General features: G+C 39.0%; 1 protein-coding gene across 3 annotated transcripts in view; it reads right to left on the bottom strand.

The window, feature by feature from the left end:
* Nucleotides 1–3208: 3208 nt before the first annotated feature.
* usp54b (ubiquitin specific peptidase 54b) overlaps nucleotides 3209–26925 on the bottom strand; it is a 104295-nt gene continuing 80578 nt past the window's right edge. Inside the window, exons 7-21 of one of the 3 annotated variants that reach the window (XM_079850973.1) lie at nucleotides 26715–26820; nucleotides 23356–23502; nucleotides 22022–22171; nucleotides 21746–21917; nucleotides 20597–20773; nucleotides 19821–20436; nucleotides 19129–19256; nucleotides 18841–18999; nucleotides 17410–17529; nucleotides 14251–14419; nucleotides 9721–10643; nucleotides 9020–9141; nucleotides 8349–8489; nucleotides 6265–6433; nucleotides 3209–6006 (exon numbers count right to left, since the gene is read on the bottom strand). In XM_079850973.1, the coding sequence (XP_079707099.1) occupies nucleotides 5720–6006; nucleotides 6265–6433; nucleotides 8349–8489; nucleotides 9020–9141; nucleotides 9721–10643; nucleotides 14251–14419; nucleotides 17410–17529; nucleotides 18841–18999; nucleotides 19129–19256; nucleotides 19821–20436; nucleotides 20597–20773; nucleotides 21746–21917; nucleotides 22022–22171; nucleotides 23356–23502; nucleotides 26715–26820 (3586 nt within the window). In that variant the 3' untranslated portion in view covers nucleotides 3209–5719. Of the gene's footprint in view, nucleotides 6007–6264; nucleotides 6434–8348; nucleotides 8490–9019; nucleotides 9142–9720; nucleotides 10644–14250; nucleotides 14420–17409; nucleotides 17530–18840; nucleotides 19000–19128; nucleotides 19257–19820; nucleotides 20437–20596; nucleotides 20774–21745; nucleotides 21918–22021; nucleotides 22172–23355; nucleotides 23503–26714; nucleotides 26824–26925 lie in introns of all 3 variants that reach the window. The other 2 variants (XM_079850972.1, XM_079850974.1) reach the window with 2 other exon arrangements.

Raw genomic sequence — 26925 nt, forward strand, 5'->3', positions numbered from 1 at the left:
AGGGGACAGGCAGCTAGCGGATAGTGAGGAGAGGTTTGCTGTATGTGACAAAAAATGTTTTGGCCTAAAAAATGTGTGACATCGCTTAGAGCACCTTCAACATACCTCAATTCGTGTCGTTGTACAGCCTCCCCCTACTGGACGCATCAGGAACAACAGGGGTGTAAAACTGCCTGGAGCGTACCGGCTCTGGTCTGCAGCCTCCCTCTACTCAAACATTTGGGCGGTGTTATGAAACTCTGCACTCACACACTGACGTAGATTTGTCGGGGCGTGTTTAAACGAAGCGTTTTAGGAAGGTGTAGCTGAGCCTTAACTTTTATAAAGAATATATATTTAGGTTTGACACTTTGAGCTTTGTAACTCTGCAATCTTATTTATATTTGCACTAACAGCTACATAACACACTAAAGAAAACGGAAAACAAGAAAATCGCATCATATATATATATAGGCTATACAGTATCTCACAAAAGTGAGTACACCCCTCACATTTCAGCAAACATTTTAGTATATCTTCTCAAGGGACAATACTATAGAAATTAAACTTGGATATATTTTAGAGTAGTCAATGTGCTGCTTGTATAGCAATATATATTTACTGTCCTCTGAAAATAACTCAACATACAGCCATTATTGTCAAAATAGCTGGCAACAAAAGTGAGTACACCCTAAGTGAACATGTCAAAACTGTGTCCAAAGTGTCAATATTTTGTGTCAGCACCACTGTTATCTATAGCACTGCCTAGCACTCCTAGGCATGGAATTCACCAGAGCTGCACAGGTTGTTGCTGGGACCCTCTTCCACTCCTCCACAATGACATCACGGAGCTGATGGCTTTTAGACACATGGCGCTTCTCCACCTTCCACTTGAGGACGCCCCACAGGTGCTCAATAAGGTTCAGGTCTGGAGACATACAGTACTTGGCCACTCCATCACCTTCACCTTCAGCAAGGCAGTTGTCATCTTCGCGATGTGTTTGGGGTCATTATCATGCCGTTCGGCACAGTTTCTGAAGGGAGGGCATCATGTTCTGCTTCAGAATGTCGCAGTACATGTTGGAATCCATGTTTTCCTCAATGTATACACACACACACACACACACTAGTATACTATTATACAAAATGTTCAATATAATGGCTGTACATTGCTAAAAATGGTATTGCCATCTATAGTTCCACGAAGAACCTTTAGCATCCATGGAACCTTTTCAGTGCACAAAAGATTATTTATAGTGGAAAATATTTAGATTATTAATGTTCTTTACACCAATAATAATAAAAATGGCTCTTTTAAGAACTGATTACTGAAAAGTTCTTTTGGGAACCCAAAATGGTTCTTGTTTGTCATCGCCGCAAATCTCTCCCCTTTTGGAACCTTTGTTTTTAAGAGTGTATGAATGTATGCCCCAACTTTTTGATAATTTGTTTCCTCTAAAATGTATATGCCTATTAGCTGGACCATTCAGCCTGAAAATGACTGCAAGAGATTAGAGTATAAGAAAAGTATGATATTTTATCTTGCTGAAATGAAATACGCTAAAGAAACAATCATGAAAAACACTTTTTGGACATTTCAGTCTTTGCCCATTTAATTAAAGGGATAGTTCATCTTCGGAACACAAATTAAGATATTTTTGATTAAATCTGAGAGTTGTCTAACTCCTCCATAGGCTTCTAGGGACTGAAACTTGCTGGCCCAGAAAATTTATTAAAGGGGGGGTACAATGGTGTTTCATGTATTCAGAGTTGTTTACAGTGTTAAAGAGATAGATTCTCATGCTAAACATGGGCAAAGTTTTTAAAAAATATTTTGGACGAATAACGGAGAATTTCTATGCTGAAAATCTTACTTCCGGGTTGGTGCAAGTTTCGGCTGGTTTTTTTTAGATCGTGGATCTAATGACGTAGATCAGAGTGCAACTCCTTATATGAGCATTTCTCTCGGAAAAGCTCGCCCGCGAGCACGTCGACTAGAGGAGAGCGAGACCGCACACATCAACTCGCTTCAACAGGAAATCATCGGCAGCGCTGCATAGGATTTGTTCAAGAATGTCTCCAAAAAAGTGTGTATTTGGATGTGAGGGAAAGCTTACCGTGTTCAGTTTTCCAAAGAACCCAGTGTTATAGGAACAGTGGATGCAGTTTGTTTTTCCGGGGCAGCAACGGAGTGTAGGAAGTGCGGTTGTGTGTTCTGGTCGTTTCAGTGACGAATGTTTTATTAACAAGGCTCAGGTCGACGCTGGATTTGCAAATCGTTTGCTATTAAAACGTGGAGCGGTCCCAGTGATAAAAGACCCCATTCATGTAAGTACAACTGGATCAGATTTCTGTCTTTTGCTGGAAATCAAGCACTACCGCTTGACTCTATAGCTCCGCCTCCAGGACCTCGGCTTTTTCCGGAGAGAATCGGAAAGCTGTATTTTTCTTTTCTAAATATAATAAAACTAAACACTTTTTTGAGATATTAAGGATGCACTACTACTCTATAGGTACTCAAGATTAACATGAGATTAGGTGAAACCGTGCATGTTATGTACCCTTTAAAGACATCGTTAATATAGTCCAAGTGACTCCAGTGGCTCGATCTTAAGTTTATAAAGTGACGAGAATACTTTTTGTGCGCAAAAACAAACAAAAATAACGACTTTATTCCAATTTTCATTTCCTTCTCTCTGGGCCTCTGGTCTTTTCACGTAGTGTTTAAGCGTAGCGCGTCTGTGTTGCAAGTCGTTATTTTTGTTTGTTTTTGCACACAAAAAGTATTCTCGTCGCTTTATTAACTTAAGATCGAGCCACTGGAGTCACTTGGACTATATTAACGATGTCTTTAATAAATGTTCTGGGCCAGCAAGTTTCAGTCCCTTAGAAGCCTATGGAGGAGTGAGACAACTCTCAGATTTAATCAAAAATATCTTAATTTGTGTTCCGAAGATGAACGAATGTCTTACGGGGTTGGAACAACATGAGGGTGAGTAATTACTGACAGAATTTTCATTTTTGGGTGAACTATCCCTTTAAGCAGAAGTTTTCCTTGCAGATGAATGTAAGCTGTTAGGGAGGTGCCTACAGGTCATCAGTCATTGCAGATCATATGTTATGAAATCAGCATGACATTCATTCATCACTCCCATTGCGAGAGTTTTAATAATGGTATCCATTACAATGTTTCCTATGAAAAAATAAACACTCAGACACAGAGTGTAGGCGTTTGTGCAGCGCCCCTGCTGGAGTGCATTGGTAATAACTTTATTGCAAAAATACAAGTTCACTCAACCTCAAGCATTTACAAATGAGTCCCGAAATGGAAAACCCTTGAAATGCCATTTCATCTTCGAGAAATCCACCTCTCACTGGCTACAACTCGCATTCAAAGGCTGTTAACTGTACAGACATTAATAAGTAAAGATTCAACAATTCAGCAGAAAATCATTTTCTTCCTCAGTATATAGGAAAAGAAAAGAAGAAAAAATATTTGATTTTGTCCCAGTCTGACTCTTTGCTGGTAGATCAGGAGAGAGCATTTTGCATAGCATACTCATACACCATCTTTGCTACATTCTCAAACATCCTTTAAACAAAAGGAAAGATGAATAAATGACAAAAAAAAAAAACATATCTTTGTGTTAGAGCCAATCTTTGGTTAAGACAAAGTTAAATAAGATCTATTTGTCTTTAAGTTATATATTTTATAATTCATTTTATTTTAGCGCTCAAAGGCTTTTAATGAAAAAAAGTACATATCACAGCACAATATGATTAGAATGAAAAGTTAAATACTGCATTAATCATATTATATTGTGATCCGACATCTGTTGGTCAGTATTAGATTTTCATTAATATATCTCACAAATCTTATGTTTATTTGAATAACAGTATGAAAGCATTCCTTGCACAAGGCCACTTTTATACTGTCCAAATTTCAGTCTAGTGAAGCTTTGCATATAAGCTTCATGTACTCAATCAGGGCCAAACATTCTTCAGCTGTGTTGCTTTAAAGTAACAAATGTAGATTCTACAAAATCGAAACCCTCAACTATTACAGGCCTGAAGATCCATCATGTGCCAGCAGACTCATAACTGTGGTTTCAGTGTCACTGCAAGTTAAAATAAAAATCGAATCAAGTAAAATAAACAATAAAAAGGAAGCTTAACTTGGCATATCTCCCTGTATAAACGGGAGAACTGTCAATGGAATTAAAATAGCAGAATTTCTCCAGCTTTACACTTCTGAAGTGTACTATACTTGTCTTAATGCAGATAATAATTATTACCACTAGAATTGATTAACATTCCATAACGTCATTACGTAGTTTCTCCATTCCTCTGTATATTTCTTAGGATGTCATAGTTTTTTATTAACAATAAATTTATTTATTAGTGTATGTTCAGTCAAACATGTACACAGTCTTTGCCTGTAACACGAGACACAAAACAGCTGTGTGCTACAGGGAATGCCCGTATCAGAGAAGTAGGAGGAAAAAGGTTAGAAGAGACAGTCTCGTTCCGTTCTCCACGCCAGGGCCGCAGATTTACATGCCTGCTCCGACAAAAAGCACCAGAGCTGAGAGATGACACCGTACAAAACATCTCTATTCACTTAGTACAGGATAAAGTACTTAGCATCTACATGACATTAACCCACCCGCTACCAAAAAAAAGTTTGCAGGAGAGTTGGGAAAAATAGTTCCGCAAAGCGACAACGATTTCCGGGACATTGGTTTGCAGAGGATTTGCATCGTGGGACAGGCGAGGAGGAAGGGTAAAGTGTGTTTTTTCATACACTACTGGTCAAAAGTTAGGATTTTTTTTTTTTTTTTATGTTTTTGAAAGAAGTCTCTTATACTCACCAAAGCTGCGTTTATTTTGATAAAAACTAGTAAAACAGTAATAATTGGGAAATATTATTGAAATTTACTGTTTTCTAAAAATACATTTTAAAAAGTTATTCATGTGATGGCAAAGCTGAATTCTCAGCAGCCGTAATTCCAGTCTTCAGTGTCATATGATCCTTAAGAAATCATTCTAATATGCTAATTTGGCACTCGAGAAACAAAGTAGCACAACCATTTTCAAATCAGCATATTAGAATGATTTATGAAGGATCATGTGACACTGAAGACTGGCGTAATAATGCTGAAAATTCAGCTTTATTTTAAATTGTAATCATTTTTCACAAGATTACAGTTTTTACTGTATTTTTGAACAAATAAAAATGGCCTTACTGAGCATAAGAGATGTCTTTCAAACATTAAAAAAAATCCTAATTATTCCAAACTTTTTACCGGTACTGTAAAAGTCAAAAGAGGGCAGAGTTACAATAAGCCCCTCCCCTTTTACTACCCAACACATGCACACACGCATACACACAAACACACATTTACTGTTTAGTGCAGCATGGAGGTACAGTATGATTCTCCTCTGCAGTTAATTGAACATTTTAGTTAATTAAGTTAAGTGCTCTGGGTTGGATGGCTCACTGCGGGGGGTCCGGGTCTGGACCCCACGCTCCTAACATTGCATGCTGCAGGTCTGACCATAGGTTAGTCATACACACGCACCTGAGCCCCAAAGCATCACACCATACCAGTGCTCGTGAAAAAAAAAAACTAAAAAAAAAAAGTTGGTTTCTGTGGCTCTTTCCAGCATGCTGTGGATCGAGTTTTGGGGGCTTTTGCATGGAAAGATTTACCGACTAGAGCAGGGTAATGGAAGAAAATCACCCCAGGACCAATACAGAGTGCAGGGTGACTGAGGATGGCATCAGGTCTCGGGAAGTGCTCCTTCCAGTTCTCCAAGGAACTGTGAAGAGAATGGGATTGGTGCGCAGAAAGGTTGCCCAGAGGAAGAAATGCATCTGTGGAAACCTTCCAGGGCTGGAGGACATGGTTGCATCCAAAGCCAACTGGTTGGGACACCTCAGTGCTGGACCGTAGTGCTTCCCCCTGGAGACAGTTTGACGCCCGTCAAACACAGCCAGAAGCTTGGAGAACCTCTGGAGACGTCCTGCAGTGGGGTAGGATGGAGTGTGAAGGACAGGATCCAGACCAATCAAAGAAAAAAAAAGCAACAACAAAAGAGGAGCTCCTTCAACAGCAGTAAGGAAACGAAAATGAAGCAAATGCAGAATGTTTAGCAGGGTGGCCACTGGAGCCTGGACTCAAATGCAATGCAATGGCAGAAACATGAATGCGGAACAAGCGGGAAATGGCCCTTTGAATGGAGGAGGTGGTCATGGAAATGGAAAACGAGAGTTAGCTTTACCTGGGACCTCTCTGCAAGGCCCAGGCTGCTGAGACAGAGGTGAAGATGATGGAAGGAGATGAAGATAGCTGGGCTGGAGCAGATGGAGGTCTGAATGAGACAATGGAAACTGAAGGCAACTAGGTGAGTACATGGAGCTGTGATATGGCGAAACCCCGGAGTCCCCCAGCTAGGTACACACACAAAACATACAGACATTGATATGCACAAGGCCGAGAAATCACACAAGTGCATTCAGTCAAAAGAGAGGAAAAGAGGAAAAGAGAGGGGTAAGATGGGGAGAGAGGAAAAGATGGGGAGCACAAAAGTAAGGCATGAAAAGAATCAGGGGCCTCATTTATAAAATGCACATAAGATCAGATCTGATCCCAAGTCAAAAATGAGGAACAAATTGAGATTTATTAAAGGGATAGTTCACCCAAAAATGCGCACTCTGTCGTCATTTACTCACTCTCTTACGGTGTCAAACCTGTATGACTTTCTTTCTTTCTTCCTTCTATGGAACAAAAGAAGATATTTTGAAAAATGCATGTTTTTTTTTTATTATTTATTTGTCCATACAATGTTTTGTCACTGACTTTTGACAAAAACAGTTAATTCTTCAAAATATGTGTTCCACAGACGAAAGAAAGTAATACAGGTTTGGAATGACGAGAGGGTGAGTAAATGATGTCTGAATTTCCATTTTTCGGTGAACAATACTTTTAAAAGCAGAAACTGATGTGAAAATGTTCTTACACGAACAGCAAGTGAAAAGCAGCTGTACAAGCTATTTTTGTGCTCATGCACTGGTATGCCAGTGCACGCTGACATGATTTTATAATGACTTTCAGTGATGCAAGTGCGATGAGTGAATAAATGAATGAAATGAGTAACCACTTGTATATGCTATCTTAATATTTAATATGCAATATCAATATTCAATATCAATCCACATTCTGGCCGTACTATACATACTGTATATATTTCAGATATCTTATTAAAATCTTATTTTATTATGTCTTTGTTTCTTACAAACCTGAAAAATAACATAACATAAATAACAACATAATTTTGTATAAAATAAATAAATAACTGCAACATTTCTACATTCATAAAAAAAGGTAATGTTGAGGGTTTGAATGACAAGGAATTATTTAATTAAATTATTAGTCCTATTTATTTAGAATATAATCATGCATACAGCAATAGCTGTACACTCTTTGGGAGCGAGTACACCTCTTTTCAGAATTAACGTTTAATGAGAACATGGCCTTAAAAAGAATGTGCATGTAAATGTGAATTAATTAATCTAAAATTAATAATAAAAATGTATCACTGACAGGATAATGAACTGAATATGTAGGTACAAAGTATGGGCAGAAAACTAGGATGTAGTAAGTTGGACCTAATAAACCAAGTTTGATTAATTACTTCTTTCATATGCGCTCATTCACGTACATAAAATTTAAAAATGATCAATAGAGCATTAATCATTAATAATGGATAATAGTGTATACAAATGTATAAATATTTGGGAAGATGATTACATGCAAGTCTTTATAAATGGGACACCAGGCCTCTTTTCAAATGTAGTGAAGTTACAGCATATGGACACAGGATGGCAGTATGACTCAGTAAGACAATGAGAAGTTTTGCATATGTTTGTGATTGCCTTCAAAGTGTTGGTGCACATGAATGTCATGTGACAATCCAGTTATGCATTCATATATTTCCGGCATACAATATATATTATAAATGAAAGAATGCCAAAACAACAAACTATGTACACCAAGAAGTATGTAAAGTGTGTAAAGCATGTAAATTAATATGAAGTGTACATAAAATAGCCTGAAGCTCAGCAGTGATCGGCAAGGGTAAGGCAGCACACATTTATCAGGCTAAAGTGGCAGTAACTGCATGTTAGCAATCTCCTGCATAGGTGACAGAGCTCTTATCAGGTTTCTAGGGCAGATATTTGATCCCTCACCCTCCTTTGGCCCCTCTACCAAACTCTTGCCAGTCACTAGCCCAACTATTTCACTCACAGATTACATAAGCCAGTCAGAGTTCCTTTTAGTCTTATTCATGCGTGGGATACTTACGAAGCTTCGGGAGACAGCAAGTCGGTTTTGGCGTCTCCCAATCACAGTTCCACTCAGACTGCGAGCAATACGGCGCAGGTGATCTGCATCATACTGGTCTTCCTCTCCTGACCGCAGCTCTTGATGGGCCACTGACAGGGACTACAGACAACAAAGAGTTACTGCAGTAAAAAAGGAAGTCTGGATGAAACCAGACACAACACCCAAACAAAATCAACACGTGCTAACAGATTGTGTGCTGTATGAAAAACAGACTCTGATGTGGAGAGAAACCAGACAACAAAAACAAAGCAAAGAGACAGAAATCCTTCATTAAAGAAGCAGCAAATAATAAACACACAAACTAAGTAAATAAAACCTAGATTATTTACACTAATGTTGGGTAGCATCTAATGTAGCCCACATACTACACGATTTTAGCCCTTCATTTTTGCACTTATCGCAAGTTGAAATCTGAAATCTGGGGCAAATGGGGAAATGTTCCGATGCAAAGTCCTGCAGTGTTTTGATTGGAACTGACATCAGTGACCAGAGATAGTTGTGTAGTTAAAAAAGAACAGGTTGTCCAAATAAAGGAAAAATGAACAGTAATTTAAAAAATATTATAATGTATGGACGGTAGGAGGATGGGAAAGTTTCGCAATTAGATCTTCAGACACCTCATTTCTTACCATGTTTGTGTATCCAGTAGGGCTGCTACAACCTGGTGGTCCATAAGCGGTTCTCTCGAGCTCAGCCGTGGGGGTTCGAGAACGTCCAACTCCAGTGAGTAGCTTTCGTGCAGCAGGAGATACTGTGCGGGAAAATCAAGGCAGAGTCAGTGGTTAAAATTACCACAGCTGTACAACCTTTTGACGATTGCTTCTAAAATCTCTGTGAAGTTCAATTTCTAAAGGGGATTTACAAAACGTTTATCCATTAAAGATGGGACACTGCCCACTTTATTTGGACCAACTTGCTCCTCAGGATCACAACCTGTAAGTATGATTAATTATTAGTTTTGTGTTTTATATCGTGTATGTCTCCGGCTTACTCACGTTATTACTGTCTTACTGAAATGGTTCTGCTAATAAGCTTTGAACCAACTATTACAGTACCTAAAATTGCGTCCATTAATCCAGATTGTCTGTTGTTGTTACTTTGAGTAATGATAAAGGATGGAGCAAGATTTGTTTTACAAATTTTAATGTTGCATCAGTCATTCACTGGAACATAGGTGAGTTGGCTGTGTATATATATAGGCCTCTTCTCGTACTGATTAGAAAGGCAATTTGAACGTGTTCCTCCCGAACTTTGTTAATAAAACATCATTAAAAAGACTGGACTTTGCCCACCAAAAAAAACACCAAGACAATCTAAGACATTAATTTACCTTGTCTCCCAACAGCAGGTGAGCTGGTACCACACAGGGCTCGGCCAGGACCCGGGCCAGCCTGGAGACTAGCCTGGTAGAGTGAGTCCAATTCAGAGAGTTCCTGGTCCTCTGCCGCTGTGGGTTCCAGCTCCATGCTTTGGAAGTTTGAGTGCTTAGAGATGTTCTTCTTCCTGGTGCTAATGGGACTGTGAGGAGCAAGGTGTCTTCCAGGTGTGTGTTGATAGAGAGCGGTTCCTGTCCGCTGGTTCTGGTCAGGTGGTGTGTCGTAGGGGGTGACGACAGCATCAGGGCGGTCTAGGCTCCAAGAGGACCAATGACGGGCAGCAACAGGAGGGGTCAGTTTGGTGCATGACTGGGAAGATGCAGACAGGGGCTGCCATATGGGGGCTCGTCGGGGCATTGCCCCCTTCTCCTCAACAGGGGCAGGTGGTGGACTGGTGGCCCTGCTGGATTGGGGTATCCGGTCTAGACAATCTGCAGTGCCCTGCCACAAAGGAGGATTTGGAGATTGAGAGAACGAAGCTTGAGGGTGCTGACAGCTGGAGATCTCTTCGTCCTCTCCCAAAACACCCCAGAAGTCAAGGGGCAAAGAAGGTAGAGATATGGCCAGGTGCTTGCGTATGGGCATGATCCGAATGCCTGATGCTTGGAGAACATCTGATAACCTGATGCCACCCCATTCCTCCTTATTCTGGGTTGACCAACTGCTACGTTCATCTGGCTCTTGGGGTTGCGCCTGAGAAGAGGCAGGCCGAGGGTTGAGCGATGGGTGGCTAGAGGACTGAGATGGAGAGTTTGTACAAGAGGAGGGTGATTTCATGTGTTGAGGAGAGGGTGGGCCAAGCACAGAAAACTGATTGGTCTCCCAGACCTCTTCCTGATTGTCTGTCAACAATACTTGGTCCGGGCCAGGGTGTTCACTGCAGAGGAAAGAAGAGTGAGAGAAGGATACTGGTAAGACACTGGCTGAAAAAAAAAAAAATTTGCATGGTTATTATGTGAAATCAGTAGTCATGTTCAACATTATCACTCAATTAATGTTACTAATTAAATTGTTGGCACAATTAATTTCATTAATGGCATAATTAAAATACATTAATTAAATGAATTACATTTTTAAAATAATTAAAGGCATTTATTTAAATTAACCATGTTTAATGTTACATTTTGTACTTAAAACATTAAGGGTTGAAATTACTTATTACCAGTGTTGTCATTGTTTACTAAAACGATTTAAAATGGTTTTCTTATTTGAAATAAAGCTAATAAAATAAATTACATGAAAAACTAGCTGTCAAGGAAACAAGTTTTTTTTAAGTTATGTCCTTCAACATAATGTTGGGTGATTCACTGACAAAAACTACTGAAAAATATAAAAGTATATAAATAATACTAAGGTAACACTGATTAACATTTTTTTATTATGTGAGATGAAATGGTTGTATTTGTCAGTGAATCACCCAACATTATGTTGAAGAAAATAACTTTGCACCCCTTGATTTCCTTGTGCATAAAATGTACACTGTGCATGTGCTAAAAGGTTTAACTTTTTATAGATACAGTCAAACATAAAATTCACATACACATCTGATATATATTTTATACTACTAGGAGTATGCACTATGTATTCAGTCACAGAGGCAAACAAAACATAAAATAAGAACCCCTGAGTTCTAACGGGTCTTCTATACGAACAATTGGTGTTAGGAATATTTGTAAAATTGAACCTCAAAGTGAAATACAAACCAATACTCATTCATTCACATCAAAATATTCATTTATGTCAATGTTCATTCCTACCTGAAAATGGCTTTGTTGCATGAAACCCATTCTAATACATTTTCTAACTAAAAAAATCACGATGCTGCCAAGGACCAAATTCAAGGAGACCTGTGTCCTTCACACCAGTATTCATGAGCCACTTCTCATAGAATGCATACACACACACACAGTCCCCATGTGCTTTCCACAGCTGACGCACTTCGCGACCTTGACATAATTTTCATAGTCGTCAAATAAACCAGAGTTACAACAGCCATAAATACGCCCAAAAGATCCCAAGAAGTGGAGAGCGCGGGAATGAGAATTGGCTTTGCTCCAGAAGGGAAACCTGCTCGCTTTCTCCATTCACCTCTAATAAAGCAGAGCAAAGCATCCATCAGAATACCATCAATCCTCCTTCATCTCCACTGGCCCTCAGCGACCCACCGATGACCCGTGTGATAGATTCATTTTCAGATAAATCTTTATCTAATACCAGTAAAACGCCTTTGAAATATCTAAACACACAATTCTCAGGATTTTTAATCCGTGCAGTGTTGTGCAGTTGCCTTCTTTAGTACAGATGTACTGGGATCCCTGAATCTGACACGGTTAACATTCATGGTGTCTCACAGTCTAATATATTAGTAAGACAAGCCTGCTTTTGAAGCTGGGTATGACAGTCTTAAGAATGCAAGCCTAGACAACCCTTTTATCCCTTAGATTGTTTTTTGTTTTGTTTTTTACTCCCAAGACTCCATTAATAAGGCAAATACCCCTTCATTAGCATTAAACCAGAAATGTGTTTTTAACTTAATTATAAATAGACCATTATTATAATTACTCAGATGCAACCTTAAAAATATCAATACCATGGGAAAAAAACATTTCTAAGTAGCTTAATCTCAAATTTAAATGTTTGGAGAAACTACAGAATCTTATTTTAAAACAATATTACATTTTTTTAAGGTTGGTTTGATTATGAGAGACGGGACTGAAAAAGTAAAGATTGTTTAATTGCTGTGGAGAAACAATATGAGTAAAGTACACTGTATACAATATTGTAATAAACACTGTAATAGATATAAAGCAAAAATAAAATAAAATAATAAAATAAACTAAAATAAAATAAAATAACAGTGCTCCCTGGAACCCTGCTTACAGCCAGTACCCCCTAGGATACACCTGGTTGGGAATCACTTGTTTAGAAATTGATAAAAGCGGTACTACTGTAGGTGGTAGGTGGTTCCTGGTGGCTGCTGCATGCCCTGGAGAGGTTATAGAGCCAACTGAACTGGGAGAAGTTCGATACAGAGGTAAACATCTCTGATTAATGTGCTAGCGGGCTCATTTACTGTAAATACTTCCTCAAGCACTACATTGGGTAATTACCCAAGGGGCTTTGGCCAGGTCAGGCCATACATCACATCAACGCCTTTAATCAATGGAGGGGAAAGAGAAAGCAGGGAACAAGAAAAAACAAATACAGTAAAACAACCGCATTCCACGGGACACACTGCAGCAGAGACCGTTGCATTGTTCTGGGAGGCTATTTTATTAGTAAAGTGGCATGCCATGTGCATGTTATATTGGTGGTTATTTATCGCTAATTTGTGTTTGCCAATAACTCAGCCGACTGCCTTCTGCTTCTAATACTTGGGCTTATCAGGAATCTTTAACATCCGTCCTGATCTGTACATGTAAGTGTGATTTTGAATAAAAAAAATAACCTCTGAAAGCTCCAGCACTTTGTGAGAGTGAAATATCAATTGGCATTCAGACAAACTGATCAGTTAGATTATGCCTGCAAGTTAGATGTTTTAAGATAACACTGCATCACAATGACAGACATAAAACAGAAATACAAAGAGATAACACACAGCCTTCCCTCATCACCACTTAACAAAACTCCAACACACTGTAATTGTAATTTATCCTAATTTTAAAAATTTCACACCAAAATATTTTACTTCGGTATGATACCAGCTTTGGCACCTCAGTTTCAATTCTACCACACAAACAGATGTTAGGTAGACTATTATTGCATTTTGTATGACAGATTTGCATGTAACTGGAATATTTACTAATAACTCAAATATACATGAAATCTGGCAGATAAGGCCCATTTGTCATGGAATTAATTAACAACTAATTAACATATTTCATAACTTATAAAAAAAAAACAATGATCATCACAAGGTGTATCTCAGCATATATTTTCCAAATGAATTATTACTGTTTTAAATATATTCTTATTAAATTAAAATATTCCAGTATATAAAGGTAATATATCATAATTGAGCAAAATAACAGTTAACATTTGCTCAAATGGATCGGAAATACAAATATGAATATTGACCAAGATCTGTTATCCACATTAAATTTCTTAATTTAATTAAAGTGCACCCATTTCTTCTCAGTCTTGCATGAAGTTTAAGATGATCTTGGCAACACAGTGGGTATTATTATACTAACGATTTATAATAATAACTGATTTACAAATTCCATAATCAATAAATTTCATTTTGATTCTCAAATCATGCACCAATGCTTTTTTACACCCTTATACAGCAACTCTGCTTTCATGTTTCAAGTCACATAAATTATGTTTGTATGATGGTATTGTAAAGTTTTCAAAAAAATGTTAGTACCGCAGTGCTGATTTTGTATTGTTATACCGCACAACCCTAATAGACCTAGGGGTCAGGGAGAGTACTGATCTGAACAAGCGGATAAACTGGACACACAGGGTGACAGTACAGGTACCTGGTGGGCCCCTGTGGGCGGCTGGGCTCCTGCTGCTGCTCTTGCTCTTGCTGCATGCGCTGCTGTAGGCCCCGCGCTCTCCTCATGCATTTTTGCAGCTTGGCGTCAGCAGCCATAGTCCTGCTATGAGTGTTAGCACTGCCCTCATGCATGGAAAATCTTAGTTTAGCTATAATGCAAAAGAACAACAAAAAAGGGAAAGGAAAGAAGAGCAGAAGAAAAGAAAATGCAGAAAAGAAAGAGGTGAGTTATGAGGGGCCGGCATGCGGACCATTTCTTTGTTATAGAAAAGACAACGTAGTGAAATTGAAAGAAATAGGACAGGGTGATGGTGGGATATATTCCACCTTTCACCCCAGAGTGAGGTCTAGGCTGTGTTCAATAGGCAAAGCTTTGCACGCTAGTTCATCAATGTCGTCACACAGTTGACTGCATGTAATGCGTTTATAACAGTAGCTTTCAACAGAAGTGTCATGCCCATTTTAAAAGTAACATTTAAATAATAAAAAACACTTTTAGAATTACAATAAAGGTAGATAAAAAGGTGTTGTGGCAGAAGTCATGTTCTCATTTTTAAATGTATTTATTATTTTCTCAATTTGAATTTTTCTTTTTTTTCCCTCTAATATTTTAAATTATTTTACATTTATTTTTATATATTGTTTTACTGTATATTATATATTGATATTATTTAATATTATATTACATTTACAAACAACAACAAAATAAAAAATAATTCATAACTGAAATTTTCAGTAGGATACAAAGGTTATCATAATGTCAAAACCTTTTTTCATACAAACAAAATGCATTGTGATTGCTATCTGCCATGTTCAATTGAACTTTTACTTGGTTAATTAAAACAAAATTCGTATATTATACAACCCAGGTCCTCGCACATTACACAAAAACTGTCCGCCTATAGCTCCAGAATTGCTCGTAAAAAAAAATAGGTGCATGACACTCCTGAGTTTCATCATTTCCATTTTAAAACACATTTCCTGCTGTTATGCAGCGTTTTGCTTACTGAACATACCCGTCCATAATGAGTGACATAAACAGAGTTCAGAAAGACCATAATATGGAGAAGCACTGGGCTGCTCTGCTGAACGACAAGAGAGAAACCAACAACTGTGGATGAGCTTTTAAGCCCTCGTTCACAATGTGTACTAAACAACATGTTGAGATTCATCACACCGATTAACTGTTAATTGCCTTCCCCAAAATGAGTTTGCATTAGGAAACAGTTGATTTGGTTGCTCTCCCGTCTGGGGCTGTTATATGGAAAACCGCATGGGAGGTTAGTGTTGCCATGGTTCCCTTGAACCTGTTTCGTTTAAGTCTGGTTTAGCATTAATTCTGCCTATCATAAAAATGCTATTATCAGAACATTTACTGCTGTCAACACCAGCTGCGCCTGAGCTAGCTTTAACTGCAGATGACGTGCATCGCTTTCAATGGGTTGAAAAGGAGCTGACGGCATTCTGGGAGATGAAAAGGGGCAAAGTTTTAGGACGGCACACCACTGAAGACACAGGAAGCAGGAGCGACAGCCAGGACACACATACGAACGTGGACACACAAAACCAATAATGAATTGCAGGGTTGTGGCAGGTGTTGCTTTCATTTGGCCAGAGGAAAAGGAAACTATTTTTTTATATAGTGAAGGCATGACCTTATAGGCTGCCACTGAATCTTAGAGGCCTGTATGCGCTTTGGGCCGAATCAGATCTGTCTCGACGAGACAGTGAAAGTGCTGCTGGGATCTGGAGAGTGGAAATATTTACAAAGGCTGTCTTCCCTTTACATATATTAGTGTTTTGCTGCACACATACAGACAAGCACGCACATATACGCACACACCGTGAGCAAAGCGAGACAGAGATGGAGGGTTTGCAGACCTGGATAGAGGTTTGCGAGCGGTATAAATAGATTTGTGGAGAGTTTTGCATGGCTGAAATTGTTCTCTGCTCATTAATCATTCAAGCAAGTATGCCAGCACCTCGGACAAAACCGTTGTTGTTCCAGGTAAGCGAGAGATACAAAGCCACCTTTTTTGTTTTAATTTGAAGAGTGCTGAGAGATTTAGACAGGATTGTGTGGCAGTATCCACACACAACGGCTCAGCAGAATCGCAATCCAATCCTACCAGCAAAGGGGATTTATAGGGGTCGGGAATGTTATGATGGTGAATCCAGAACGGATTTAAGCTCTGTTAGCGTGTGGCTGTGGGTAAGGCCCATTCAAATGGTGATCCAAATGGAGGGCTCACGCACAGAATAAAATGTTTAAAAAAAATAAATAAATAAAAAGATTAAAATTGTTCCAGCCTCTGTCTGGCACAGATCGGGGCTCTCAAATGGCAAAAGCCGAGCACATGTCTGGCACAGATCAGGGGATCTCAAATGGCAAAATCAATAGCACGCCGCTATTAGCGGTATTAACAATCAACAGGCAGAGCCAGATTCCCAGTCATCCAATCAGATTGTGAAAATCTGTGCAAATGGTGACTCAGATCAGAGCACTAAGAAAACTAACATAGGGATGCACCAAATTTGGAATTAAAATAACAAAACACAAAAAGTAACAATTTTAAAATTAAAATTATAAAATAAATACAATACAATAAATATAAATAGATTTTATTTTAAAATAAAAATATTTAAAAATAATAATAATTATAAATAAAAAACAATAATGTTCAACTTCAGTACAGATAAGGTGAATATTATTTTCATGTTATCAATAACTCAGTAAATAAATTCTATACTAAAGTAAGTTAATTTAGGTATGTACAATTAAGCATGTGCAATTTCACCAAAAATATCAAATATTAACTGATATAGTACCAATATAGTGCATCCCTAGAGACCAAAAAAGAAGGATTGGATGACAAATAATATGCCACACACATAAGCGAATAGACCAGCACACAGAGAGACAAACAGAAGCAAACACACACACAGGGTAGTGTAGTGTAAGGAAAGGCAGTGTAAAAATGGTGGGTTTGTGTCGTGTTGCAAGGACATGAATGTTTTTGGGAGCTGTTTTCTTACTAAATGGACCTAGAAAGTGCATATATTGGGTGAGTGCTGGTTACCCGAGCAGATAGCGTAGGATTTGGGGCGTAGCAAGCAGAGGCAGGTTAGAATTACTTACACACAGCGTGGTGGGAGAGCGCCAGGGCTGTAGCTGTGTCCCCAGCTTGCTCCAGACGCAGCGACTGCTCTAAGAGAGAGTCAGCCTCCGCCAGGCAGTGCTCAAAACTGCCCCCCTTCCCTGCAATTAACACACCAAGGCCAGGCCTCTGAGAACACGCTCATACACGCACAAACACTGCTCACAGGAGCCCCTGTGTGTTCCCGGGAACACGCCACTCACAACGTTTGCAGGGCTTACCGGCAATGGAGATGTCAACTGACACACAAGTGCACACAGTATAATGACTGCCACCAGCACAACTCAAACACAAGTAGACATGTACAGTAAGTACACACACAGTACACACTGACTAGGGAAATCGCTGATTTAAGATTAAAAATGTAGCATTTTAATTGATTAAAAAAATACTGCAGAGTGTATTGGTGAATTTTTATGAAATATGGCTCTCATCTACAATATTTATATCAAGGTACATGATATTACAGTGATATTTCAATTATTTTATTATTTAAAGATACTAAGACATTGGATTAGATGTAATTATAAGAGAGTAAAGGGTAAACTTTTACTTCTAAATATCTCTGCTGAGAAAAAAGCTTGAATCGGCCTAAAGTGGTTTGCTGGTCTTAGCTGGTTTAAACTGGTCTAGCTGGTCTCCCAGCAAGGCTATTCTGGAGTTAAACTGATTTAGCTGGTTGGTCAGCCTGATCAGGTTAAAAGTGGGCAAAACCCTCTAAAACCATAAAAACAGACCAGCCAAAACAGGTTAGCTGGCAGTCAAAATGATCAATTAATAAATGTATAATATCAACCGATAATTAATATGATACCAATGTATTGTGCATCCTTAGAAACCAGCCTAAAGTCATTTGCTAATCTTAGATCAACTAAACAAATCTCTAATATCAACCGATAATCAATATTGTACCAATATATTGTGCATCACAAGAATCCAGCCAAAAGTGGTTTGCTAATTTTAGCTGGTTTATATGGTCTCCCGGTATATGGCCAAGTTGGTGTTAAATTGGTCTGGTCTTCCTGCATGGCAAATCTGGTGTTAATTTGGTTTAGCTGGTCAGTCAGCCTGATTAGGTGAAAAATAGGCAACCCCCCAGAACCATCAAAGCTGACCATCTTTAACAGCTTATTAAGCCATCGAAAATATAAATTAAAAAATCTTTAAGATCAATGCATGACCAATATGGTACCAATATATTGTGCATCCCTAGAAAACCATCTAAACACATCGGTCTAACCGGCTTAGCCAGGCTGGGAGACCAGCTAACCAGTTTAGGCTGGTTTAAGCTGTTTTTTTGCAGAAGGGATTGCTCATAATGCAAAGCTGTGGCTCTGTCAGCTCTCTCTTTAAACACAAATTCGATCTCTTTTCATTTGTGTTTTGACTGTTCGGCCCAGTGTGGCATTTACCCTGGTGCTGAAGTTCGTCCAGGTCCATGAACTTGCTGGGTCTGGGGTTGAAGCCCTGCGCTGCTTCTCTCTCCTTCTCCTTCTTCCTCTGGAGCTCTTGCTGCCTGGCCCTGCGAGCAACTTCCTCTTGCAATTCATCCAGCTCGCTGCGCCCCTCTCCTACACACATACACAAACACATAAATAAATAACAGTAATATTCATGTCCAAAGTTGACATGAACACCTTGTAGCAATAGTGGGTTAATAATGCACAAAGGCAAAGACTGGCGGTGAGACGGTGACTTACCTAAACTCAGTGGAGTGCTGCTCCAGGTGGGTGATTTGAGGTCTTGCAGGATGGCACTGCTACTTTTGGACTTGGGCACTGTGCGCCAGGAGGGCCCAGAAGTTACTGGCCTCTTACTGCCACCGTCCCTAAGGCAGAGTGGAGCAGATGTCTTGATACTCAGACATCATGAAAGTCAGTCTCAGTGTCTATGTACAGTAGTAAATCAGTTTGTGTAGGCCTATACTACAACATTAAGGCTTATGGTTAATATTTGGCTTATTCGATATTTTGTTGCCAATACACAATAAACCAACACTGTGTGATTATTGAAATAATACCATCACATAATTCTATGTCTATTAAGAAAATTGTATGTATTGACATATAGAGTAGGTCTGGGTGATGTTTGCTTACTTCTGCTTATTTAATATATCATACAATATTTAAAGAAACATTGTGTCAAAATATCAAATATGCTGCAGCATGAATTTGAGGTATCATTCTAATATGCTGATTTGGTGCTCAAGAAACATTTCGTATTATTATCAATGCATAAAAAAAAAAAAGTTGTGCGACTTAATATTTTGTGGAAACCTTGATACATTGTTTTTCAGGATTCTTTGATGAATAGAAATGTTAGAACAGTATCTATTTGAATATAATATATATACCAAATTTTTCTTTTGAATATTTATATTTAATATACATACCTGTGAGCACTGGTGCTCTGGTTGTCGCTGAGGGGCATGTCCATGCTGATGGGGCTATTGCTGTTCCTCTCACTGCTTTCGTAGCCACTCTCCATCCTCTGGATCAGCCGAGGCTGCTGTTCTACGCCTCTTAAAGGTGGTGGGATCGGTAGATGTTCCACTCCTGTCTCTGACACGCACCCTGAGCCATCGGTCATGGCTCCAGTCTCTTCTGCTACAATATTTGACCCCCCCGCCGCAGCCCCTGAGACCAGCTCGCTGTGCACCGGTGAAATCGGGTCTTCCGGCAGCGGGGAGGGCCCGAGCGTGGCGTACCCAGGCGGCCGATGCCTTTCCCGGCTGAAGATGCTGTCAATGTTCAGGGCCTCTCTCCTTGGTCTCCAAGTGGGCCGATAGCGCCCTCCGCTGGAGCTGGACTTAGACTCACTGCTGGTGCTCTCGTCTTCCCAGTCCCTCGACCGAGCCCCAGCCTCCGAGCCGCCAACCCCTGAACTAGAGGACGATGAGAGGGGTCTGCTGTGGATCATATTCACAGTCTCTTTATAATCCTGCAGATGGCCAGTAGAAGAGGTTCTTGGTGTACAAAGGGGAGTGGCCTGGTCTTTAAGAACCTCCCCTAAAAAAAACAGACTTGTACAATTATCAAAGTTAGAATATATATATAAATATATTTGAAAGTTGCATCCAAATTTGACGAGGCACGTGCCTTCTCAGTTGGATTAAGCATGACGATTTGCTGGTGACATTTATATTAGAGCATGTTTGTGTTAAAGTACCTGCAGTGTCCACGCTGTTTTGGGAACCGCTGCTGTCCTGATTACACACCACAGTTCCCTGAGAGTCAGAAGAGAAATAGGAGGCCATGGACTCATGGTGTGATCGAGAGTGCTTGTAGCTGCAGCTGTCTGTGGAAGAGTCTGTGCGTGTGTCACTTGAAATTGAGGGCTCCCTCCCTGACGACAATAACAACAACAGCAGAGAGGGTATTTAGAAATAGAGAAAGTTAGCTTCAGCTATGCAACTGCGCAAAGGCCAGATCTTAAAGGGATAGTTCACCCAAAAAAAATGTATTCTGTAATCATTTACTCATCCTCATCTCATTTTAAACCTTCCACAAAAGAAGAATATTCAAAGTATGATTGTAATTTTCAACGCAAATGACAACAAATACAGACTGAAGCTTTTCAGACTTGAATGTAAAAAAGGATGTAAAAGCTCTATACATGTTGTCCATATGATTTGTGCACTATAATCTAAGTCTTCTCAAGCAGTGGTTCTCAGCCAGGGGTCCGGAGATCACTAGGTGGCCTCAACGGCTTAAAATGTTTTAAAATAAGACAAAACAAGGAATAAAATATGGTAAAACAAGATTCAATTCACCCCCTAAACAACAGTTTTTCTCTATGAAGAATCAGGATTATCTTAAAACACCTATACATATGAGTAAGGCCAAGTGTGATTTCTAGTCCAGGAAAAGTCATAAAACAGAAGTAAAATAATGGGGGAAAAGGTCATGGGGTCTCTGAATATTGTTGTGAATATTACTTTGCAGTCAAAATGGCTGAAAACCACTGTTCTAAAGCAATACTATACCATTGCGTGAGAGATGGAACAAAATTTAAGTTGTTATCCACTGAAAATCATCCCCTCCATTGAGCTGTAACTCAAGAAACAACGTAACTGCATCACTGAGCAGTGATTTGTGAGCCAAAGTTGTTAATCCGTTAACCAGATTAGGCCAATGCATGAATTAATCATTCAGATCAATTTTTTTTAACCGGATTCAATAAAAAGCAAATTAATTAAAAAAAAATTAGTGTATATTGCTTTGTTTGATTCTGAGAATTATACATCATAAGTAGTATTGTTTCTTTTGTTTAACCCTCTACCTCTCCGTCCCGCCTCTCACTTCCTTTTAGCCTCACCGGAGTCTTCGCTGTCATAGCCAGCCTTGCTGCTGTGATGCAGGTCTAACTGCGCTGCCAGCATGTCCTGCGATGACACGGGCGTTCCTCGAGGGTCAGCATACAGCAGCAGGAGTGGCTGGTAGTGGCCCTTTATACATCTCGACACCACATCCTTCCATTTGGGTCCAATCTATGACAGTTTAGTACATCCTTTAGTACATCCAGTTTAGTACAACCGCTCCATTCACAATTAGAAACACTAGAATCAGCTGCTCGAGAAACACGTGTCATTACCTCCTTCACATGTGCGTCATCAAAGTACATCCACTTGCGTATCTTGGTCTGGAAGAAGAAGGTGGAGTAATGCTTGCCGTAGTAGCAAACCATGCCCACAAGGTAAAGCTCTGAATGCTTGGCCCGCTCATCCGTCACACGGTAGAACAGCTGGAGGGCAGGCACATAAAGAGAGAATTGACCGTGAGGACCAATCAGATTTAGAGTTTGCCATAACTGCAGTGAGGCATTCAATTATTCTAAATATTAACTTGTCAGCAATGGGAGAGCGTGTTTTGAATCATAAGACAATAAAATTAACAGTTAAATTAATATATTTAAAATTAAATTATATTTAGGGTTTGACTTGATGTGAATAATTTCAATGTTTGAGCGACAGGTTCACGAGAAGGCATCTCTAAACAAGGTTCCATGAAAAACAGCATCTAAAAATATTTAAGAATTAGTTCCCTTTCAATTCATGAGTGTACATTTGAATGGAATTGGTTACACACACACACAGGATGTTAAATTGGATGTAACTGATGTAATTTGTATTGCAATGACAGGAAGAAATTCACTGAATTGCAATAAAAAGTCACACAACAGATTACTTTCATATATTTCATATATATTAAATATAATTACACCTCTTTATAAACAAATGGCACAAAATGCAACCTTATAAAAATAAACAATCACATCAAAATGTAAATGTATTGCCTAATATAATGAGTAAATAACATAATAGGGATAACACTTTATTACATATAATAATATCAATAATAACATCAATTATAATGATATTATACATGTGTAATGTATGTATACATTAATGTTAATTTGTTAAATATAATAATAAAAAACATCATCATTTTATATATACATATACAAAATAATAAGCAATTTAGATGTTTTTGAAAGAAGTCTCTTAAGCTCACCAAGGCTGCATTTATTTGCTTTAAACTGTAAAATTGTAAATTATGATTACAATTGTTTTCTATTTTGATATATTTTAAAAGGTAATTTATTCATGTAATGGAAAAAGCTGAATTTTAGGCAGCAATTACTCCATATGCATTACTCCATTTATTCTTTATTCACTTTGATAATTTATAATTTTGACACAGATCAAATTCAGAATGGCACACAAACCTGGTATGAAGTACGTGAGAACACTGTTACACTAGTGGGGCTATGGATATATTGAATGTGACAAAGAGTACACTGTGTTTCCTCCTTTTGTCCTGGACTGTGCATAAGAGAAGGGGAGCTGGAAGCTCAAGGTTACTGCGTTAAGGTGGCAACAAAAAGGAACAGCAATAGTGTGTTGTCCGTGCATGCATGAGTCTTACATCACCCAACCGCAGGCACGTGCCCAGGCTGTGGATGACGTCTTCAGCTAGATCAGAGTGGTCTGAGTCCCACACCAGGCCGATGCTGATGATCTCCGGGCAATTCATCAGAACCCGCCGAATCCGCAACATTTCGCCACAGTTACTCTGAAATAAGACAAAAAAGAAGGCATCTTGATTAGGGCTGCACGATATTATGCAATTTTTTCTGCGATTTATTGCGATATGAATATATAGAGTTTCACCAGATTATTTGAATAGCCTAGAATGATTGGGGTTAAAAAAAAAGCAATAATTAAAAAAAGAGCAGAAAAATACTTTTTCCTATGAAGACTTTAAATGTGAAATCCTTTTACGGCTGAACAATTTGAAGAAAAAAAAAAAACTTTTGCTATTCATACTTGGGGTTACTCTTTACAAGAACCACCTCGAACCAAAAAGTGAAGAGTTACAAAAAAAAAATACAACATTCCGATAGGCCACATTCAAACTGCTTTGACCAATTCCATATGAAATATGGAATGTGCATGTGTGTGAGAGAGAAAAGGTGAAGGAGAGATGAAAGAGCACTTCAAACAGTGCAACACGGTCCAGCAGGGCCTTATGTTCAGCACCCAATGTTCTTGCTGTGCTCTTTGAGTCACCGCCCTCTGCCGAGCGCTTTGGCAGCAGTATACGGAAACAGGCATGGAGAAAGGCTCTGGCGACGAGCACCACTGCCAGCCTGACCTCTTCCTTTAACGTACAAAAACCTATCCGAGCACTGCCTTTGTGGAGCCGTCAGCAGGGCGGCACCAGGCTGGCACCAGACCTGGGCAGGAAGGGATTAGACAAAGAGCCCAGTTCTCAGAACCGTCCTCTCTCTTTCTCTCCGCCTCAGTCGCTCCATCACGGACAAAACACAGAAGCGAGGCGGCCAATGAACAACCAGCGGCGGCAGCACTGCTGAGCTTTGGGACAGACACACAGTGTCCCATTAGAGATCATTGTTAGCCTCGGCTCCACAGTCAGTCCTGCCAAGTGCTGGGAATCCAGACAAACACATGCTTTCAGGGCCAGACGACTAAGCTTCTAAAGAGCAGTGACGTTACAGACTACCGTGATCTCAGTTGCATTTCAATAAAGTCATTTCAGGGAATCAACAAATGGAAAATCACTGGAAATGAAGGCGTGGATTTCAGCTCAAATTCATTTGGACTCATTTCGTTGATTCGGTACGGTGTAGACTCAGCCGCTGACATGGGTTTCTCCATAAGCATGCTGAATGATGCTGGAGTGTGTTTGGAATGATGAAATCAGCCGCCTCCTGTGGCGGGGTGAGGGTGCACAGTGTGTGGTAAGAGCTGATCAGCAGCTGGTGTGTAATAGGCCAGGATTGTGTGTGTGTGTGTGTGTGTGTGGTTGTGTGTTGGGGGTCTTTCGTCTGTTGAGAACATAGGAGTAGTGAGCAAAAGACCCTCTTGTGGGAAAAACAGATGGCCTGTGTGGTTCCATGTGAACAGCAGAGCATAAATGAGTGTCTGGGTGGCTTAAAAAACGATTAAACTTTGGGTGAAGATCAAGTTGTTAGGCAAAAACAAAATCAAACTAGGCAACATTATTGAAATAAAGTAGGCATGACTTCATTTTATCCAATGGGATTTGATTGAATAGTGAAAATTAGGCTATTATAAGACAATATTACACACTCTCTGGAATACTTGATTCTGATTGGTCAAGCTAATGTGCTAAACTGTAAATGTTACCATTGCCACAGGTAACCAACTTCCAATATAGCTGTGCTTGTATGGACAACTGGGGGTGACATTTAAAGTCAAAATGAACAATTCTTGTTTTTTATGGAATATTGCAGTATTTATTATAAATAATTTGTCTGCGACATTTTATTTTTAAGATTCATGTGCCCTCATTATCTTTAATCAAAGTAATGTCCACTCTCTCTTGCAGCAACATCTCTTCTCTAAGTGTTTACTGGCGGGACATGCTGTCACTCACATGAGATTGCAGCAACCACAACGATCCAATGATCCAATCAATTCCCAGTGGACAAAATCCAGTCCCGCCCCACAGTTTCATTAGGATATAGGAAGAAAAGACTATTGCAACTTCTGTATGCTGTAAATATATTCTGTATTCTTCTTCTTTATGCTGACTTTACAAAAATAAAATAAAGGAGTACACTATAAATTTTTAAAATTCAAATATACAAAATGGAAATAAATAACTTTTAAAACGGACATTATTGAATTATTGGACATTTTTAAAGATATTTAAGTCACGTTTTCAAATAAAGTAATACACAATTGTAATAATAAATAATTGGTTTAAATGTCTTTTAATAAATAGTTTATATAATTAATGTCTTAAAATGTTAAACATTACAACAGTAAATAATTTTTAATGCAAATTTATAATTGCATTTTGAGTGGCATGTGGGTGCAGGGGTGGCTCTTAAAATAAATTTAAAAAAGAGCTAAAAACTGATGAGAGTGAACCATCCAAGAGTCAAATTTTAAAAAACAAGGGAGAAAAAACAACAAAGAAAAGCATTTGGCACATGGATGAAAAGCAACTAGCATTTTTTTCCCCAAATGTGCACCTAAAATTGATTTTATGAATTTCTAATTTCATTTCATTACAATTTTAAATATGAATTAAATAAACAGATAATATTATGCCCAATAATGGTTTATGTAAATTTTTGTTTTAATACATTGATAACTTAAGTGTCACTCCTAGTCAGTTTTGCCAAGTCCATGGTTTTCCTGTGGAATTAGGCAATTTCTACATGGTTGCCGCAGGTAGTTTTTGTAGTCAGCGGGTTGATGTGACCCCCCTCTTCGATGCGATTTCTACCTCCTGGAATGAGATGTTTACCAGGGGACCCCTCCCTGGATCGCGATTGGGCTATTTTTGGCCCTGATTGGGCTAGTTATGATTAGCAATCGGAAGGGTTTTGTTTTGCAGACCTGGCAAACTTGCTCCAAGTCCTCCATATACTCAAGATCCCCACAGTGTCTTTCTTCTCGCAAATTAAAACAGCGAGAAGGTAATAATTAATAATTAATTTAATCATTTAATGCATTTTCATTTATTTGTGTCTTGTTTTCTTGTGATGTTGACTTCATCTCCTCTCAACATTTCTCTGGTCCCAGTTCCTTGAGTTAGCAATTAAACTGACCACATGTTTCTCATGTTTCACTTTCTCAAGTGTTGAACACTGATTTGTAGATGGCCTATCACTGATTCCTCAAATTCTTCAAATGGAACACCATGAAACTATTAGAAAAACATATGGTAAACACTGAGGTAGACTGTAATTAGTAGGTAGATAAATAGGTGTGTATGCGTGTTCTCACCGGACAGTTTCGCAGGTCGCCCATGGTGCTTGCGTTGCGGAGAAGCTCTCCAAACATGTCAGGTGTGGGCTTCTCCTTGCATTCCAGCATTCGCACAGCTTGGTTACTGCAGCAGAGGGAATAAGAGACAGATGTGTCCTCAAGCACCAATGTTAACACCACTGATGGGAAATGCACACACAATTTTACATACATCAATGTTGAACTATAA

This window comes from Squalius cephalus (assembly GCF_949319135.1).
Source record: "Squalius cephalus genome assembly, chromosome: 19".
Taxonomy (NCBI): Eukaryota; Metazoa; Chordata; class Actinopteri; order Cypriniformes; family Leuciscidae; genus Squalius; species Squalius cephalus.